The 21358-nt window shown below is 44.1% G+C and overlaps 1 protein-coding gene across 1 annotated transcript in view; it reads right to left on the reverse strand.

The window, feature by feature from the left end:
- Nucleotides 1-21358, reverse strand: part of LAMA1 (laminin subunit alpha 1) — a 124017-nt gene that overhangs the window by 87062 nt on the left and 15597 nt on the right. Inside the window, exons 2-3 of the mRNA XM_069568622.1 lie at nucleotides 18418-18588; nucleotides 18125-18237 (exon numbers count right to left, since the gene is read on the reverse strand). Coding sequence (XP_069424723.1) covers nucleotides 18125-18237; nucleotides 18418-18588 — 284 coding nt within the window. The remainder of the gene's footprint in view (nucleotides 1-18124; nucleotides 18238-18417; nucleotides 18589-21358) is intronic.

The raw sequence follows: 21358 nt of genomic DNA on the forward strand, positions 1-21358 counted from the left end.
CTTCTTTGTTAATATATAGAACCTTTGCCCAAATGAAATCCATGATATTTCTGTTGCTGCTCTTTAGCATGGTTGACCGAACTGCCTTGTCTCTCCATATAAGGTTGGCTGAACACAAATTGATGACACAGGGCTTCCACTACATTCAGCGTCACTGAGGTCTTGCCAAAACCTGTAGCTGATACAGCCACTTTCAAATCCACTTTCATCAGGGTTTTCCACCGAGTGGCCTTTGTTAATGATCGCTGGAATGCACATAAACAGTGCCACATAAATAAAGTGCATGCACACCCAACACCGCTTTCGACACAGGAATCCAGACAGGAACTTTCATGCGGCTCAATCTTTAATGTATTAAATCCACCTCAGGCACAGAGATAAGAACAATACACGGAGCCTAATTCTCCAGCATCAGGGCTCAGCTTCACATGTGCTGGGGAGGCCAAGCGTCTCTGCTCCCCGGAAAGCTCAGCTGTGTAACTGCAGGGGCCCGGATGCCACACGGGACCCCGGCTGGAAATTCTGCCCACAAGCACGTACCTGCCTCCCAGGCCATAGTGAAACAGTGGATGGGGGATTGAGCAAGGAAGGAAGGGCAGAGAGAGGGGCCCATTGCAGAATCAGAAGGGAACCGGGACCAGTTACCTGGGGATGGGAAAGGGGTAATTAAACCCCTCCAGGAGAAGCTCTGTTTTTCATCAACTAGGAAAGCTCTTTCTAAAAGCCCACGGGTAAGGAGTCCCAGGGTTCACGAGCCCCTGGTTCCATCTCAGGATGACTCGGGATTATTTCCAAGGATACGTGTTGATCCCCATGAAGAATCAAAACTGGAAATACTAGGCTGGTTTCCATCCCTTGTCTCATAGATCTCTCTGCAGAAATGCTCCTAGCATTTAATTTCTCCAAGCATTCGGGAAGATCTGGCTAAGTTTTGTGAGAGATGAACTCAAACAACCTCAAAAGCACAGCCAGGAAGGTCCCCAAATACTCTTTGTGGAGATCTTCAGTACTTTTCCTCACCTGGAGGTGCCGGGTGACAGCTGAGCCCAAGAATGAGATAAACCCACGTGGGAAATGCAGGTACCAACCCTTCTAGGACCTGAGAAACCTAAAAAGCACCTTTCCTGTCCCCAGACTCCTGACCACCCATCACCCAGGGACACGGGTTTTCACCCAGGAACATCTCAGCCTTTGAAATTACCCTGGACTTTCTCCCCCAGACGCAGTGCCGCTTGTTCACGCTGGAACAGAGTGGGCGGTCAATACCAGTCCCTCCTCCCCTCCCGACCGTGGAAGCAGGCTCGGGAATCCGTCCTGGAGACTGGAGGAGGTCAGGGATGATCCAGGAAAAAGCAGAGCTGGAGGTGGCGGCCTAGAAGGTGGCTGCAGAGGCCAGCCCGACGCTCAGCCTCTGGCGTCACAGGCTAAGAGACACATGCCCGCCCGCTTGGTGGCCTTGTCCTGGGGTCAGGAGCTGTGCCTCCTGAGAACAGCCTGCCCAGGAGAAGCGCAGAGCCAGATGGAGCCCAGAAGGACGGGTCAGCTTGGCTCCCTGTTAGAAAAACAACAGCCCCTCTCCTGGGAAGGGGTGGGAAGGCAGAGCTGCTGCTGTCAGAGATGTCCCCACCCCTCGCCACCAACACCCTCCCCAGGACACAGGAGGCTGAGAGCAAAGGATGCTTCTAACACCCTTTCACTGGAGACTCATTCTGTAGACACCGATTGAATGTCTGTTCTGTATTAGTAACAGGACTGTGTCAGGGCCCATGAAGACAGCGCTGAAGTGGGGGACACGGTCATCATATGGCCTGGATGCCCTGATGGGCAGACAGATGGGCCAGGGCCCCGGAAGAAGGACAGGTAATCAGGATGTCTAGGGGGCACCCTCGTCTGGAGAAGCGGTAGGGTCAGGAAAGGTTTCTCTAAAGGATCTCTGGAAAGAGAGGGAGACATCTAGGGGAGGAGAGAAAGCTGCTGGGGGACAGGAAGCTGGGACCCTACAGGGCCAGAATACGGAGGTGGGACACAACGGGAGGCCCAGCTGGCTTGAGTGGTGAGATGGGAGGGGAGCAGACAGGACGGGGCTCTTTGCAGAACGTTCAAAGTTCTTGACCATTTGAGGGCCCTGAACCAGGGAGAGTTACCAGGTCACCAGGGATGAAACGAAGATGGAATTGGATGCTAGTGCCAGGAAGTCGTGCGAGATGGTGGTGGTAACAAAGCAAAGATCAAGACTAGAGTAGAGAAAAAGCCAGTGAGTCTTAAAGAGTTTTCCTAAAGATCTAATGTGAGTGAGAAAGAAAAACGTGGAGGCCCAGCAAGGTTTTCCAGCTTTGGCCAGACACCTCAGGAAGACAGGACAAGCCTCCCTCGTGTGGCCTCAAAGCCACCACTCCCCTCTTCTGTCCTCAGTCCCGGAGAATTTCTGGCTGAAGACACTTGAAAACTTCCTTTCACTTCCTCTCCTGGTCCTCACGCTGACCTATGGTGCCCAGGAGATTCAGCAAGTTAGAAGCAGACGGCCCTACAGCCCTCTGCTCTGCCCTCATCGTGGGAAAAACTGTCCACTCCCTAAAAGTAAAAGGGGCCCCTAATTATTAAGCCTCACAAATCCAACTGGCAACATCGTCTAGAGAAATCCTGTGAATCTGCACCTGACCGGGTGCATTAAACATTAACCTTTGAGTTACACATTTACAGCCTCTGGATACAATGATTATGTGCTTCTTTCCTTTGGTCCCTAAATCCAGCTGAATCGCTTACAGTATCGGCCCTAGAGAGATTAGAAAGCATTCTTTTGTTTAAAGATTTCACTCAGTACGTGGAACCTTGGTCCACATCCTATTTGAAGATTTCCATCTGTCTTTAGGAACCTCTAACTACACGGAACATCTAGAATTTCTCAGGCATCGACTTGACAAACCAGTACACTTAAAAACTGCTAAATAAATGTCTTATACAGGAAGGCTTTTGTTTATTTAAAAAATGTGGTGGGAATGTAAATTGATGTAGCCATTATGGAAAACAATATGGCGATCCTTCCAAAAATCATGGCTAAATGGCTAAACAGGGGCTTCCCTGGTGGCTCAGTGGTGGAGAGTCTGCCTGCCAATGCCGGGGACATGGGTTTGATCCCTGCTCTGGGAAGATTGCACATGCCACACAGAGCAACTAAGCCGGTGTGCCACAACTACTGAGCCTGTGCCCTGGAGTCCAGGTGTGACAACTATTAAGCCCGCACAGCCTAGAGCCTGTGCTCCAAAAAAAGGAAGGCCAGCATGATGAAGGGCCTGCAGACCACAACTGGAGAGCCGCCCACACAGCAGTGAAGACCCTGCACAGCCATAAATAAATAATAATAAATGAAATTTTAAAAGCAATAAAGTAAATGGCTAAACAAGCTCTGAGATACAGTGGAATATTATTGAGCCTAAAAAGGGAATGAAATTCTGATACATGCTACAACATGGATAAAACTGGAGGACATTATGTTAAATGAAGTCAGCTGGACACAAAAGGACAAATACTATATGATTCCCCTCATACGAGTTGTGGAGAATAATCAAACTCATGGAGATGAAAATTAGAACTGTGGAAAACTGGGGCTGCGGAGGGGAGGAAGGATGGGGATTAGTGTTTAATGAGGACAGAGTTTCAGTTAGCCGAGATGAAAAGTCCCAGAGGTAGATGGTGGTGACGGTAACGTAACAATGTGAATGCCAGTGAACCCAGAAATGGTTAAAATGGTAATTTTAGGTTATGTATGTTTTACCACAAGAGAAAAAAAGATGTGAAATTAGGGAGAGAAAAGTGAATGATACAAAGACTCAACTGTTTTGGGGAAAATGGAGATTTCTAAATAGAGAATGATTAGGAACCAACCCCTGTTTAGAAATTGGAAAAGACCCTGATACTGCAAAAGACTGAAGGCAGGAGGAGAAGGGGATGACAGAGGATGAGATGGTTGGATGGCATCACTGACTTAATAGACATGAGTTTGAGCAAACTCTGGGAGACAGTGGAGGACAAGGAAGCCTGGTGTGTTGCAGTCCATGGGGTGGCAAAGAATCGGATATGACTGAGTGACTGAACCAACATAACAGGAACCAAGTCTGGAGCAGCCCACCGAGCAGTCTGGAGGGCAGGCCAGTAGCTCAGAGGGGAGAATGAAGTCCTGTCTTTCCCCCAGCCCTGGTTCTGTCAGGCTCTTACTAAGCCCTGGCAAGGCCTGATGGCTTCACAAAATACAGAATCGGAGGACAAACGTTAGGGTTTGAGTGTGAAAGGAGGCTTCTGCGTGACGTGACTGGAGACCCACAGCTCAGAGGCGGGCTCTCCTCCTGGTGATGTTTCCTACGTGCTGGGCTGACCACTGGGCAGTCCCGCTCCTCGCCTGGTCCTGGAGTCTGGTTCGAGGTTGTAAATGATGCTAAATGGTCGCCACCGCAGTGGAAACCTAAGAAACGGTTATTTCATGGGCTTTCTCGTGCTTCTAGCACATGAAGCACAAAGATAAATATCTTCTGATTACATGTCATAAAATAGTAGAGAAAAGAGAAAATTTTAAATTGTAAGACTGACAATTCCCAACGGTCACCTACTTGTCAGAGGAAAGGTCTTGGAAATTATTAAAACTACATTAGCTCAGTCACTTTATGATTTCATGTTAAAAATAATGATGAAGAATAACCCAAATTTGATTAAAGAAAAAAAAAAAACTCTTATGTGAGGGTATATGGGAATTCATAGTTTCCACTTAATTCTTCTCCAAATCTAAAACTTTGCTGGAAAAGGAAGTCTCCGAATTAAAACACACACACACAAACCAAAGGACACAGCCATTTGCACCTATTGCAGTGGCTATCAGCTACTCTAAGAAAGCATAAGCCACTGCAGTTGGTGCACAGAAGGTGATGAGTGCTTTTCAGGCTTCACTGAGCTTCTCAGGTATGTGGGCATCCCAGCTAATTATCTGCAGCTTTTAATCTGATCTCCCAGGTTTCCCAGGCTTCATTTCCATACCTTATGGGGCATGGGGGCCACCAGGCCAGGGCAAGCCAGTGACTCCACGAACCTGAGCACAGATTTCAAAGGAGCAAAGGTCTGAATGCCTTGGCACAAGCATGCAGCTGCCTCAGTCCCTAAGAGTTTCCATCTCTGTCACGACTTCAGCAGCGTCATCATCTCACTAAGACCAATGCTTGCAGAGTCCGACTTCCAGAATTAATCCCCACCCATGCACTAAAAAAGGTAACGCTTTGTGATTTATTGCTGTTCGGTCGCTATGTCGTGTCCGACTCCTTGCGACTCCATGGACTATAGCATGCCAGACTTTCTTGTCCTTCATCTCCCGGAGTTTGCTCAAACTCATATCCATCACGTTGGTGATGCCATCCAACCATCTCATCCTCCGTCGACCCCTTCTCCTCCTGCCGTCAATCTTTCTCAGCATCAGAGTCTTTTCCAATGAGTTGTCTCTTTGCATCAGGTGGCCAAAGTCTTGGAGCTTCAGCTTCAGCATCATTACTTCCAATGAATATTCAGGGTTGATTTCCTTTAGGATTAACTGCTTTGATCTCCTTGCTGTCCAAGGAACTCTGATTGGTGATTAATAGATTTAAATTTCTTACAATCCAGAGAAAGAAAGTCACAGACTTAGAGACCAAGCTTTTCGTTGCCAGAGGGAAGGATGTAGGGAAGGGAGAGTTAGGGAGTTTGGAGGGACATGCACATATTGCGGTATTTAAAATGAATAACCAACAAGGACTTACTGTAGAGCACAGAGAACTCTGCTCAATATTATGTGGCAATCTGGATCGGAGGGGAGTTCGGGGGAGAATGGATGCATGTGTATACATATATGGCTGAGTTGCTCTGCTGCGCACCTGAAATTATTCAGTTCAGCTCAGTTCAGTAGCTCAGTCCTGTCCGACTCTTTGCGACCCCATGAATTGCAGCACGCCAGGCCTCCCTGTCCATCACCAACTCCCAGAGTTCACTCAGATTCACGTCCATCGAGTCAGTGATGCCATCCAGCCATCTCATCCTCTGTCGTCCCCTTCTCCTCCTGCCCCCAATCCCTCCCAGCATCAGAGTCTTTTCCAATGAGTCAACTCTTCGCATGAGGTGGAATTATTACAACATTGTTAATCAGCTATACTCCAATATAAAACAAAAAAAATTTTTTTTAATATAATGTTTTCCAGGATTCAGGCTTAAAATGATCAATCCAATTGTATTCTCTACACCACAATGCATTATTCACAATGAGTAATATAACTATGAATCTACATGTTCTTTAGATTTCTCACATCATAGGTGTGAAATAATAAATAGGAAACATTTTATAAAATGCAAAGTACGGATATCAGGTATCACTATCAGACTTTTGACTTTACTTTTCCGTACTTCCCTAAGTACCATAGCTATTCTCCTGACAACTGGCACCTCTCAAAAGGACGGTATTCAGAGTCGATTCAACTTTGTTCTCTTTTGTTATGACTTGAAAATTCTTTCCTGCCTCTTAAAACCATATTCAAAGATCTAAAACTGTCACCATCATTTGACAGAACATTTGCCTGGGCAGAGATGAATAAACATGGCACAATTTACACCTGTGAAGGTGATCAACAGTATCAGACAAACTGTTAAGCATCTGAATTCAGCTCAGTGCTCCCAAATATGTGTTCAATAAAGTAAAAAAAAATGTAAATTAATGAATATACATTATATCCGAATGAATGAAAATTCCTTGCTATTTAATAAACAAAGAACAAAAAAAGAAAATGTTAGCGTCCACACTACTAAGGGGTTATGAGACACACCTTTCATTCACTGTTAGTGAGTGTATAAACTGAGCAGTATTTTTGAATGTGCACCTCACTGTATGTAAACTGTGTGTCCATGGAATTCTCCAGGCAAGAATACTGGACTAGATTGCCATTTCCTTCTACAGGGGATCTCCCTGACCCAGGGATCGAAGCTGGGTCTCCCAGATTGCAGGTGGATTCTTTACCGTCTGAGCTACCAGGGAAGCCCATATGTAAAACTGTATATCTCAGTAAAAAGAAAAATGAAAGATATCCATTATGATCACACTGGATGGACTATTTTAGTGCCATAAACAGGCCTTTCCTGTGTCGCTGTCTCCTGGGCACCCTTCCCTCACCCAGTCCTGCATTTGGGTTGTTTCTCTGATGCCCGCAAGCTTCCCAAGTGGCTCAGGTGGTAAAGAATCTGCCTACAATGTGGGAAACCAGGGTTCGATTCCTGGGTCAGGAAGATCCTCTGGAGGAGGAAATGGCAACCCAGTCCAGTATTCTTGCCCGGAGAATCCCATGGACAGAAGAGCCTGGTGGGCCACAGTCCGTGGGGTCGCAAAGAGTCGGAAAGGACTGACTGAACTAATACCTTCACTTTCTGATGCCCTCAGCTGCTCTTCCTACCTGTGTCCTGAGCCTGCTCAACCCTCACATCCCCCACACCACTCATCTGCCTTCTTGCCTCTCTCCCCTGCTAGCCCAGAAGCCCCTGAAGGCCAAGATCAACCTTAAATGACAATTTAAGATACAGTGACCATATCTACATTTATATGGAACCAATTGTTTGTTGATTACTTTCCCAGGATGTGGCCATTGAATCCCAGGATTCATCATGGAATTCTGAGATGTCAGCCCTTCAGAAGCAGATGTCATGAATTATTAAACATAGACAGTGTTCTCAGATATGATGGAATGGATCAGAAGATAATTCCTGGCTGTTAGCATCACAAGTGATTTTTGTTTAAGTTTTTTCTACGTTAAATATTTTCTGCTTCTATATCAGAATAAAGGAAGTTCTGCATAGAGAGGTCCATTGAAGGCATTAAAAGCATGTGAGATATTTTGAAATACAGCAGAGGTATTCATGAGCTACTTTTTTTTTTTTTTACGTTGCTACAGCTTTCCTTTTAAAGATGAAGATGTTAGATGTTACCATTTGAATACATTGCTAAGTAAAAAGCAGGGGGGAAAAAAGTTAAAAACAAACACAAGAATGGATTCCAAAATGTATTTTTCAAAGAAAAATTTCTTCAGAAATTAAAACATCTTTTTTGTTTTAGCTTTACTATAATAGGAAGAAATAATTCCAGAACAGACCTCTCTTTCTTTCCATAAATATACAAAAAGCTTTATTTTGAAGCCAAAACAGTTGGAGATAGGAAAGTATATTTTGACAGAGTCCTGCAAAATTCTCTTCACTCACTTTCCAAAATCCTCCCAAGGCTGATCTAAGAAGCCCCGTAGAGCAAGCAAGACTAACAGTACAGCCAACACTCTGCCATTTAAATCAGGAAAAGAAAAAGCAGGGAGCTTTGGTAAACTAAGTTGTGCTAACTGGAAAAATGGTTACGCTTGACTATTTGGCAAACTACCATGGATGACACACATTGGATAAAGCTTAAAAATAAATCTTGTCAGGAAAGGAAACTCCACATATGCCCTCAATTATCTTCATGTATTAAAAAGCAGAGACATCACTTTGTCGACAATGGTCCGGATAGCCAAAGCTATGGTTTTTCCAGCAGCCACGTGCAGATGTGAGAGTTGGACCATAAAGAAAGCTTTTGAGCACCGAAGAATTGATGCTTTTGAACTGTGGTGTTGGAGAAGACTCTTGAGAGTCCCTTGGACTGCAAGGAGATCCAACCAGTCAATCATAAAGGAAATCAACCCTGAATATTCATTGGAAGGACTGATGCTGAAACTGAAGCTCCAATGCTTTGGCCACCTGATGCAAAGAGCTGACTCACTGGAAAATACCCTGATGCTGGAAAAGACTGAAGGCAAAAGAAGATGGCAGCAGAGCATGAGATGGTTGGATGGCACCACTAACCCAATGGACATGAGTTTGAATAAACTCAGATACTGGAGGACAGAGGAGCCTGAGGTACTGCAGTCCATGGAATCACAAAGAATCAAACTCAACTTAGCAACTGAACAACAACAAATTCAGCTCACTTATCATTAACATTGAACAATTTAAGGTGTGATTTCTGTATTTCCACTTGGTCCTACAGCTCTTTATGTCGCCTAAATACAAAGGCACAGCCCCTAAAAGGTAAGCTATGGGAGATCAGCAGGGAGAAGGCTCTTTTCAGAAGTGTGAGGCAGTGGGGGTTCAGAGATGTCTCAGAGTGGTTACCCTCTTCCTGTGAAAGGCGGGGGTTGCCCTGTGTTTCCTCCACTTGAATCTCAGCCAACTTCAGGGACTGGGAGGTCCACAGAGCAAAGAAGGAGATGCTGAGTGGCACTGAGGCCAGGCCCTAAAGGGATGCAACCTCTGTCGCTTTCTCTGGAACACCTGTGCTGGAGCCCTGAACTGCCCGGTTGCAGCCTGCCTTGGGCCGCCGTGCTGTGAGGAAGCCCCTAGCCCACAAGGAGAGTTCACAAGGAGGAGCCCTGAGACCACATGAGGGGAGAGCCTTGGCCAGCCCTCCCCCCGCTACCCCAGTGCCACCTCCCTAGCTCCCCAGACACCCCCCTCAACTGCCCCAGGGGCCCTGCTCCAGAAGCCCAGACCCCTATCCAACTACCCTAGCACCCCTCCCTTAGCTGCCCAGACCCTACCCCCAACTGCCCAGGGGCCCCTCCTCCAGACCACCTGCCCCAGCTGCTCCCCTGGCAATGCACTGCAGCCTGAGACACACCCACTCAGTCTTCCTGAAACCTTGACCCCCAGAAACAATCCCAGAAAGACATAAAATGAATGTTGCTTCAAGCCATAACGTTTTGCAGTGTTCTCTTATGCAACAGTAGATAACTGGAAGAGGCACTGCAAAGCAGAAAACAAAACGAGACAATAAAAATGTGAAAACAAAAGACAGACATATCTCTGAAACGAAAGAGATAAAAACGTCTGAAGGGCAAGGATTTCTCGTGGCTTACTTCCAACTCATAATGAGGGACTTGGTTTCTTCCAACCTATTCATTTTGCCAAACAAACTCAAGAAAAACTTAGTATTTGAAATCAGTTGAGACCCATGTGAAGTTACTGAAATTGAAATAAAATTGAAATAAAATCATTTTGAATAGATGCAAATACACAGCCATTGGTCATTTCGACCAGGATCTCCAGGAATAATTTCTGCCTGACCTGTTTTAACAGACACCCAAGACTCATTCGTAATGAGAAGCTCTAATTTACATGCAACTCTTGTTCTAAAAGTCTTTCAAGATTTTCTGCCTTAAGAATGTGAAATTTGCCTGTTCTTTTCTTGTTTACCTGTCAATGTGCTTAGCAAACACTTTACATTTGGATGATACAATGATAGACCTCAATCCAGCTCTGGCCAATTTTTCAGAAATTTTTGGGGAAAAAAAAACAACAGCAGACATCCAAATTAATGAGGTTTTATAAAACCCAGCACACAAGCAGCTCTTGTCTAAAGGTTTGCGTAAAACAAAGGCCCTTCTGTGATTATGTTCCCACGACAAAGTGCTACTTCCTAATTAAACCTACACAGAGTATAAAGCACTGCTTCAAAAAGCAGCCTTTATCTTTAATGCCATAGAAAATGTTTCCTCTTTTTTACAAAACATACTTTGTCTTCTAAAGGGACATTACACATTTTTACTCACAAATCGGGCCACTCCCAGGGAAAATTTTGCCCAGGTTGAAACATTTTCAAAGGAGGTTACTAAACACTGATGCATTTTCCTGCTTCTTGACCAAAAAACACGTTAGGGGACACCCAGATTTACCATGCAAGGAGCGTTGATACTCTGCCCCATTTCCCAGGGGATAGGACCCTGCTGGGTGGCAAAGACAGGAGGGGTTTAGGAAGAATCCAGACACTCCCAAGGCAGGAGGAAGTTGTCAGAGTGCCTGCCAGTCTCCCCGTGAAATCATAACAGAGAGGGAACAATCGTGGGAGACCAGAACAAAGGAGGGGAGACTACCTGGACGGTGTGGAAGGAGATGGAAGTCACAGTGTCCAGCCCCAGGGGCAGCTGTACAGCCATGGGATTCTGGGCAAGCCTGTGGACCACACTCTGCACTGCTACCTCCTAATCTCCAAGTAAGAGCCATCTCCTCTCCAGGACTATGAGAGATGAAGTAATAAGGACAAGCAAAAATGCTGTAGAGTCTACAAACTATACCTGTGTGGATAGATGTATGTGCGTGTGTGTGTCTGTGTGTATGAGATGGTTGGATGGCATCTCGTACTCTATGCACATGAGTTTGAGCAAACTCTGGGAGATAGTGAAGGACAAGGAAGCCTCCCGTGTGGCAGTCCACGGGGTCACAAAGAGTCAGACGCGACTTAGCAACTGAACAACAGCAACAATATACACACACGTATATATACACACATAGTATATTGAGTGTACAATACATAGTTGAGCATTCATGTATATGTATTAATAGACTGAAGGCAAAAAGATTGAAGGCAAAAGAAGAAAAGGGTGGCAGAGGACCGAGATGGTCGGATGGCATCACCAGCTCAATGGATATGAACTTGGGCAAACTCCAGGAAATAGTGAAGGACAGGGAAGCCTCACGTGCTGCAGTCCACGGGGTCACAAAGAGTCAGACACGACTTAGGGACTGAATAACAACAACACTAATAGATTCTATACGGTACATAGATAATATACTATGTATACTCTATATACACTTTACTAATCCCTATACTATTCTGAATTCTAAAATACTAAATTATAAATCTTATATACAGATTATGTACTACATGTGCTGTATAATCTATACACTATGTATAGATTCCTTACATATAACTGTAAATATATACATGTATAGATCCCTCTACGCAACAGGCAGTGAATACTTCTTTTAAAAGAAATACTCAACACTAACTAGAAACGTGCATTCTGAGCCTTGGAAATGATCTGGCCACACTGCACTCCTTCACTGGCATGTACTCCTTTTTCACTGAAACCTCAAGTTATCACCCATAACAGAGAAGCAACCAAAATGTCAGGCGTAAACTGTTGTGCAAATGATGGGTAAGCCCTAGGACAGGATGTTAGGGGAGCTTTAAAATGATTCATAATGATTTCAGTTATACTGGGAAATGATCATGCTATAAAGTTAAATAAAACATCAGGACACAAACATATTTGTCACAAACCTTAGCCAGCCAGAGGGTCGATACTGTCCAAGAATGCAGACAGTCATGAGCTCTACCCTTGAATTACTTCAACTAAGCCTCAGTTCCATCATTTGTCAAAAGGAGCGAATGGGGAACCAGACTCATTGTGTGATTATGAGGGTTCCACGAGCCAGTGCAGGATGAGGGGGCTGCAGGACCCCTGGCCCAGGGGAATAGGTAATAAAAGTGCTAATTTCACTTAGCATGTTTTCAAGGCTCACCCATGATGAAGCATATATATCACAACTGTTCCCTTTTTAAGGCAAAAGGATCCATTCTACGTAGAGACCGCACTTTGTTCATCCCTTCATTGTTGATAGACCCCTGGTTCCTTCTACCTTCCAGCTGTTTTGAATAGGCTGCAATAACACTTGGGTGTTCGAATATAATCTCATTTGAATTCCTATTTTCAATTCCTCTGAGGATATATCTAGAAGTGGAATTGCTGGATCATATGGAAATGCTGTGTTTAAGGAAGCCACCATACCGTTTTCCATAGCACTGCACCAACCAGCCCTGCACAAGAGTTCTAACTTCTCCATACCCTCACCAACCTTTATTTTCTGTTGTTTTTTTTTTTTTTGATAACAGCCATGTTGGTGGGTATGAAGTGGTATCTCATTGTGGATTTTCATTTCCACAGTGTCAAAAGATGTTGAGCATCTTTTTCATTGGCCCAGCATCCTAACATAGAGTATCTCAAACTGGAAATCCTTGAGTTATTCAATTGAAAAATACTACCAGAGGAATACATTTAAATATATTTAATAGAATATATACAGTTTCATATGATTAACAACTAAAAGAATGCTGACAGTCATAAAATTCAAGATCTATCAAATGTGCATACTCCCTCTCTCAGAATGATATCTAAATTTTTAAGTTATCACAAAGAATCCCTGGCTTGCGTCAGTGGTAAAACACCATCGAACATATTCTGAAGTCACTGGACAGTGAGCAATAGTTTATGACTGGACACTATCCATGTGGTGGTGGTTTAGTCGTTCAGTCACGTCCGACTCTTCCGACACCATGGACTGTAGCCTGCCAGGCCCCTCTGTCCGTGGGATTGTCTAGGCAAGAATACTGGAGTGGGTTGCCATTTCCTTCTCCAGGACACCTTCCATGTATATGTTACTTTTACATTTGTTAAGTGACTCATCAGTTCTTTCTTAAAACAATTCCTACAGATTGTTTTCTTTTTAAGTAAGACATTGCTAAGTATCTAACAGTGTAAATTCTAACATACAGTGAATCGATGAAAGAAATGAATCACAGGCATTATTTTAAAGAAGTAAAAAGATAAATTGAATCATTCCTCCTATAATATGTTACTAAGGCAAACACTCCACAGTTAAATCTTACTGGAAACCAAACAACATTTATGGACTTTCTGATAACACCACTTTCTATCTTTTATTCAGTTTATCTTTCAGGTAACCAAACATTGTATACCGAAGCTAAAAATGCCATAATTTCTACAGCTGTCATCAACTAGAAAGTCGCAAACAGGATCAATGTCTTTGGCACTTGCCAACAGAATGAAGCTGACTGATTTGGTCATAAAACCTTAGCGCTGACATATTTAAGTTGCATGAACACATTTACAACATGAAGTTGCTATGATTCTTGATAACATTAAGGTCTGCCTAATTTGACTTTCGAAGAAGGCAATGGCACCCCACTCCAGTACTCTTGCCTGGAAAATCCCATGGACGGAGGAGCTTGATGGGCTGCAGTCCATGGGGTCGCTAAGAGCCGGACACGACTGAGCGACTTCACTTTCACTTTTCACTTTCATGCACTGGAGAAGGAAATGGCACCCCACTCCAGTGTTCTTGCCTGGAGAATCCCAGGGACAGGGGAACCTGGTGGGCTGCCGTCTCTGGGGTCACACAGAGTCGGACATGACTGAAGCGACTTAGCAGCATCAGCAGCAATTTTACTTTAAAACCTGTACTTCAGAGCTTACATTTTTACCGAAGGGAAACAAAGCAGTTGATAGGTTATAGCTGATGGCTGGTTATCTTTTAATCCAGTTGTGAACCCAAAAAAGGAATGCAAAAATAAAGCACTGGTTCACAGTGATTCCACACTCACTGCCTCAACTCTGCTGATGTCTGGGCATGCAAGACAAGCCTCTATAAATGTTAACAAGGAAGGGAGAGAAAGAGGAGGAAGAAAAGAGGAAGCAGACAGCTGTGGTCCCTGCCTTCATGGGGTGTATAATCTAGAAATTAACTAGCAGCTGGTGAATAGCTGGCCTGACAGAGAAACATACAGACTTTGACAATGGAAAAGTCATCAGAAGCTGTAACCACTTTCACGTTCTGAAAGTTGCGTGTCAATGAGACCCAGTAAACAAGGATAAGAGATGGGAAAAAAAGGAAACAGCATGACAAGGGAGTGGTCCAGATGCCAGTACCTAAGTGGGACCCAAAGATAGCCTTGTTTCTCATGAGACAACCAGCCCTGGGTGCAGCAGAGCAGCCAAGATTGCCATGCATGGGTTCTGGCCAAAAATACTTCACCAGAATGTAATCAAGCCTTATAGCTGAGTTTAGTTCATGAGAAATAAAGGACATAAAGGAACATATTAAAATCACAATGAAACCACTTGACAAGTCCAGAATGTGGGATATTCTACAAGACAAAAAGCCTTGTGTTTTCAAAAACTGAATATCACTTTTTAAAAACAGTGTGTGCATGCTAAGTTGCTTCAGTCATATCCGAGTCTTTGCAACTCCATGGATGGTAGTCTGTCAGGCTCTTCTGTCCATGGGATTCTCTAGGCAAGAATACTGGAGTGGGTTGCTATGCCCTCCTTCAGAGGATCTTACTTACCCAGGGACTGAAACCGCATCCCCTGTGTCTCCTGCATTGACAGGTAAGTTCTTTACCACTAGTAACACCTGGGAAGCCCCCCCGCCCCTGAAAGGGAGAACAATTTAGGTTAGAAGTTTAAGAAGCATAGTAATCAAATGCAATGTGGGTTCCTTTTTGATCCTGGTTTGAAAAACAAAACAAAACCTATAAAATACATCAGTGATTAAATTGGGACAACTGGATCTCAGTGAAGAAATAGTTAGTTACTAGGACATTGCTGTCAGCTTTGTTAGCTAATGGCACAGTGCCTATTTGTAACAAATGTCCTATTTTCTGAAGATACAAAAAACCTTGCATTGGTCCAATGGCACCATGACTGCAATTCACTTGGAAAGTGTTCCCAATGTGGCAAAATGTTTAAAAATCCCTGAATCTTGGGGGTGGTTATATGTGTGTCACAATAATACATTTGTTACATATTCAAAATATTTCACAATAAAAATAATAGATAAATATATCTGAGAAAGGTTTGCTCAGATAGAACCATCTGAACTTTTTTTTAAAAAACTTAAAGCACAGTAGAAATTTTATATTCTGCAAAAGATGAAGAAAATTCTGAGTGTTTTGTTATTTAAAATTATCTTAATTTAGAAGCTTATCTAAAAACACTAGAATTTACCTGCTGTGCTGTGCTAAGTCGCTTCAGTCATGTACGACTCCATGCACCATAGCCCACCAGGCTCCTCTCTCCATGGAATTCTCCAGGCAACAATACTGGAATGGGTTGCCATTTCCTACTCCAGGGGATATTCCCGACTCAGGGATCGACTGGCAGGCAGGTTCTTTACCACTAATGCCACCTGGGAAGCCCTAGAAGCCTGTATAACTCTGTCCATGACTCGGTGTGAATAAGACTTAAAGACCTAAAACTGAGGCCCCTGAATTCCTCAAGCTGATTCAGTCCAACTTATGGCAAAAGCTCTCGTTAGCAGAAGCCAAGATCGACAAATTGCAAGATAAATAGCAGTCGAACTTGGGGTTTGAAGTTTCTCTGTAAAATGTCCAGCTGTTAATTTGGCCAAACTCACATAGTATCACATTCCTAATAATGAAAATGTTGTACTTTTTTCCCTCAAAGAAGGAAAATACATTGAGAAGATGATGAGAAAACCAACATTTCCTGCAGAAGCATCCTTACCACTGAAACAAAGACAAAAAAAAGCCAAGGCAAAAAGGGGATTTTTGCTCTTTTCCTTTAGGTGGATTTGAAAAGGCAAAGGCATGTCACATTAATTCAGGATTTGTGGCTGAAAACGCCCAGATGTATTATTTTAGTTACATGATTCTACGAACCTGAACTTGGAAAATGTCTCCTCAGCTTTACATCTTACTACCTCATTTACCATTATGATTAGAGCTCAAAAGTTCCTTATATGTGAACATACACAGTATTGTCTTGCTTTTACTTAAAATTCTGCGTATTTTGTGATTTCCCTGGTGGCTCAGATGGTAAAGAATCTCCTGCAATACAGGAGATATAGGTTCGATCCCTGAGTCGGGAAGATCTCCTGGAGAAGGGAATAGCTACCCACTCCAGTATTCTTGGCTGGAGAATTCCATGGACAGAGGAGTCTTTGGGCTGCAGTCCATGAGGTTACAAAGAGGTGGACACGACAGAGTGACTAACACTTTCATGTTTCATTTTCATTCAAAAAATTATGATTCTTCATCATGAAATCTCCAAAATTCATACTGTACACCTTTTGAATGAGTTGTCTCTTTCATTGCATATTTCCCATGATACCGATGAGTTCTGACCAAGAGGAACAGAATAGAAATAAATAAGAAGGCTATGTTATGACTTTTCTGGAGAACTGAAATAGAAATTTGATAAAAGCTGCCACCTTTTTTTTTCATCCCTTTCACTCAGATTTCTTCCCTTTTCCTTCCTTTCCCTAGAAATATTTGGGGCAACCAACGCTCATATTGTATTTCACCCCATTGTCCTGAGTGGTCTTGAGCAAAGCTAGGGAGCTACACATGTGATCTAAGCCAATTAAACCCTACCTTTCTTAGCTGGTGCTGAAGGCTTCCTCACTGAGCACTAGTGTGCTCACACCTCTCATACACAGCATCAAAGAGTCCAGAGGTTTAATGCTATCTCCTTCTGTTTCCAAGCCTTATTTTCTACACAGCACCCTTTACTAGAGCTGCATGGTGAAAATAGTAAGATAATAAGCTTGAAAGGCAGCAAATGCATGTGTTTTGTGCCCCTACCAGCTGTGTGTGTGTGGACACTGGGTACCACTTGTCAAGGCATCACGGGTGGATGGATGATCAGCCTCCTGACACAGTGTCTAAGAACATCAAACCACATGGGAACAATTCCATTCATCACCCCAAGGATACCTGGACATGATAAATGTGACCAGAACCAGTACCAACGACAAACTCTGTGCTTCACTCAAATCCACCAGGTGGAAAAACAGTGAGACCAGGATGTAGACATGTTAGGAACAAGTGGACTTTCCTTGTGTATAAAGAGCATTTAAGAGACGCTTGCTCCTTGGAAGAAAAGCTATGACAAACCCAGTGGATTAAAAAGCAGAGACATCACTTTGCTGACAAAGGTCCAGATAATCAAAGCTATGATTTTTCCAGTAGTCATGAATGGATGTGAGTCTTGGACCATAAAGAAGGCTGAGCACTGAAGAATTGATGCTTTCAAACTGTAGTGCTAGAAAAGACTCTTGAGAGTCATTTGGACAGCAAGGAGATGAAACCAGTCAATCCTAAGGGAAATCACCCCTGAATATTCATTGGAAGGACTGATACTGAAGCTGAAGCTCCAATATTTTGACCACCTGATGCAAGGCGCCAATTCATTACAAAAGACCCTGATGCTGGAAAAGACTGAGGGCAGGAGGAGAAGAAGGAGACAGAGGATGAGATGGTTGAATGGCATCACTGACTCAATGGACATGAGTCTGAGCAAACTTCAAGAGATGGTGAAGGTCAGGTAAGTCTAGTGTGCTGTGGTCCATGGGGTCACAAACAGTCAGACATGACTTAGCGACTAAACAACAATAATGCGAGATTACAACGCAGCCACCCACCGCGTCCTGCAGGGCCTCCAGCCTCACCCACCTGCCTCAGGTCCAGCGTGATCGTGACCCAGTGGTACTCTCTCCCGTTCTGAATACTAGGACTCTGCCACCAGTTATTGGTGCCGTCAATGGCGTTGGATATCGGATGCCGCTCTGTTGAAGGAAAACAAAAAACCTGCTACGCTCTCAGATTGTGGTTTAAGGTTGCTAACTCCTAAACTGTAATATAGTGGAAATGAACAGCAGTAAGGAGAACGCAGGCCCGTGGCTTCCTAATAGACGTCTCCAGTGACCGTTTAGGAAGGGGTGCGTTCCTAAGGGGGCCCCACTTGCCTTTGGGGTTGGCACTGCTGCTATCACAGACCCGGCACTGGGCATTGCGCATGGCCCGCCCAGGCACATGCTCCACCAGCTTGCAGTACGTCTCTGGCCCCTTCTCCCCGCAGGTCGCATTGGTGCTGATGTGTGCATTGCTGGCAAGGTTGAGGATGGCAGGGAACAGGCCTGAAAGTCAAAGTCACCAGATCAGCTCAGCCACTTGAAACCACAGGTCATATCACTGCATCTCACTCTGCTGGTGAAGCAGAAGTGTTAGTCACTCAGTCATGTCTGACTCTTTGCAACCCCATGGATCGTAGCCTACAGTCTATGTAGGAGCCCTACCAGCCTCCTCTGTCCATAGCATTCTTCAGGCAAGAATACTGGAGTGGGTTGCCATTCTCTTCTCCAGGGGATCTTACCAAACCAGGGATTGAACCTGGGTCTCCTGCATTTTGGCAGGTGGATTCTTTACCATCTGAGCCACAGAAGATGGCCAATTTATGGTCACCAAAGGGAAAAGGGTTCTCTACCACTAGTGCCACCTGGGAAGCCCAAGTACATTTAAAAAAAGAAAAAATCCTCACCATGCATGTATTAATAAGAAAATAATAATAATAACTTACTAGGTAGTCTTCCAAAGACTTTCCACATAAAACAGAGCTACCCTAGTAGTTCTCTGGGCTGCCCTGGTGGCTCAGTGGTAAAGAATCCACCTGCCAATGCAGGAGACATGGGTTCAATCTCTGATCTGGGAAGATTTCCTGGAGGAGGAAATGGCAACCCTCTCCAGCATTCTTGCCTGGAAAATCCCATGGACCGAAAAGCCTGGCAGGCTACAGTTCATGGGGTTGCAAAGAGTTGGACACAACTGAGCTACTAAAAAACAACAAATTAGCAGTTCTATCCTAGGAGAATGACCCTAACCAAATTAATCAAATCAAAGTTTCTCAACAGAAAATAGTCATGGAATATTGTATTCTAGAATATTACTCTTAAATTTGAAACATAACAGACATACACAGTATACTAGGTATAAAACATGATTTTTCATTTTTTACTTAAAGTTGGTCATTTTTATCACATGCTTTTGGGATATGTTAATTAAAAAGGCTTAAGGAATAAAACAGATGTACTTTTATGTTTAATTATGCAGTTCCTCAATTTATTCTTTTTATCAACCAGTAGTTAAGACACATATTTTATGCAATAAAATGATCTAATTCTTAAAGTGACACGTAATTCTTGGAAATGCTACTTACATGGGGGGAGAAGCTGATACTTATTGGTTTTGGTACTGAGGTAAATACTAATTTTCTCCTTCGCTTATGACCACAATATTCTAGTAATCTGGTTTGAATGTATATCATGAACTGACAATTTAAAATACAATAAGTTTGTGACTGTGGAGTCACATCTGAAGAGCTGCAACGGAGTTTTCTGGGCTCTGGGTCATGTCTGTGCATTTAGATTTGCAGCACAATCAACCCTGTCCATTCCCTTCCCACAGACCAGCCAAGCGAGGAGAAGAAAAAAGGTCATAGGAACTTAGTTAACAATGCATTTCTCTGTCAACAAATCCTTTACCAGCTAACTCTAAAAATGTTCTCACTTTCTCTTTTTCTCCTCCCCCCTCAGCTTCGGGACATCAAGAGAACTGCCCACTTCCTGCTTGGTCTCCCCCGACCCTGACCTGCAAGAGCCTTGAGTTATGGAGGGAGCAGGGGGGTCAGTAGGGCACCTGCTTCTCCACTCAGAAGCCTACACTCTGAGTCACTGAGAAAAAGAAGTTTAAGCTGTGTGAATATCAACATAATTTCGGTGAATAATATCTTAATTGTAGGAACCAACAACAGGTTGTTCTTGCACTTCACAGGTTTTAGAGCACCTGCATGCAGGCTCAATTGCTCAGTCATATCTGACTCTTTGTGACCCCTTGGGCTGAAGCCTGCCAGCCTCCTCTGTGGATTTTCCCAGGGAAGAATACTGGAGAGGGTTGCCATTTCCTCCTTCAGGGGATCTTCCTGACCCAGAGATGGAACCCGTGTCTCCTATATTGGCAGATGGCTGCTTCTCTGGTTGGTATTGTACAGACACTCCTAAGCAAAGGAAAGAGAGACCCCTTCGCTAGCATGATCGTGTAGAAACGCCTTGAACTGACTAATTTCAAAAATCTGCAGTGGTGCATTTGCCTTTCACTAAAACTAAATCTTTCTTCTCAGATAAGCTCATGTTTGGGGGGAAAAAGTCACTAAAAATTATTATTACATTTGCTCTCATTCCATAGTTCTAGAATAATTATTATTCCTCACTGTCTATGAGCACATCTGTGAGAGGATGAAAGCTGGAAATTTGCACTGGAGGAAGCATGTTTGAAAAAGAATTTTTAAAAATTCATCAGGTTGCTGAATGTTTCCAAAGACTACCAAAATACTTCAGTATTTCAGAGCTCAGAGAACTCTACTCAGTGGTCTGTAGTAACCTAAATGGGAAGGAAATCCAGCAAAGAAGGAATATATATATACCTCAGGGCTTCCCTCGGAGAAGGCGATGGCACCCCACTCCAGTACTCCTGCCTGGAAAATTCCATGGATAGAGGAACCTGGTGGGCTGCAGTCCATGAGGTCGCTGAGTCGGACACGACTGAGCGACTTCACTTTCACTTTTCACTTTCCTGCACTGGAGAAGGAAATGGCAATCCACTCCAGTGTTCTTGCCTGGAGAATCCCAGGGACAGGGGAGCCTGGTGGGCTGCCGTCCATGGGGTCGCACAGAGTCGGACACGACTGAAGTGACTTAGCAGCAGCAGGGCTTCCCTGATAGCTCAGCTGGTGAAGACTCCGCCTCCAATGGGGAAACCTGGGTTCCATCCCTGGGTTGGGAAGATCCCCTGGAGAAGGGTTTGGCAATTCACTCCAGTACTCTTGCTGGAGAATCCCCATGGACAGAAGCGCCT

This window comes from Ovis canadensis, chromosome 23 (genome assembly GCF_042477335.2).
Source record: "Ovis canadensis isolate MfBH-ARS-UI-01 breed Bighorn chromosome 23, ARS-UI_OviCan_v2, whole genome shotgun sequence".
Lineage (NCBI taxonomy): Eukaryota > Metazoa > Chordata > Mammalia > Artiodactyla > Bovidae > Ovis > Ovis canadensis.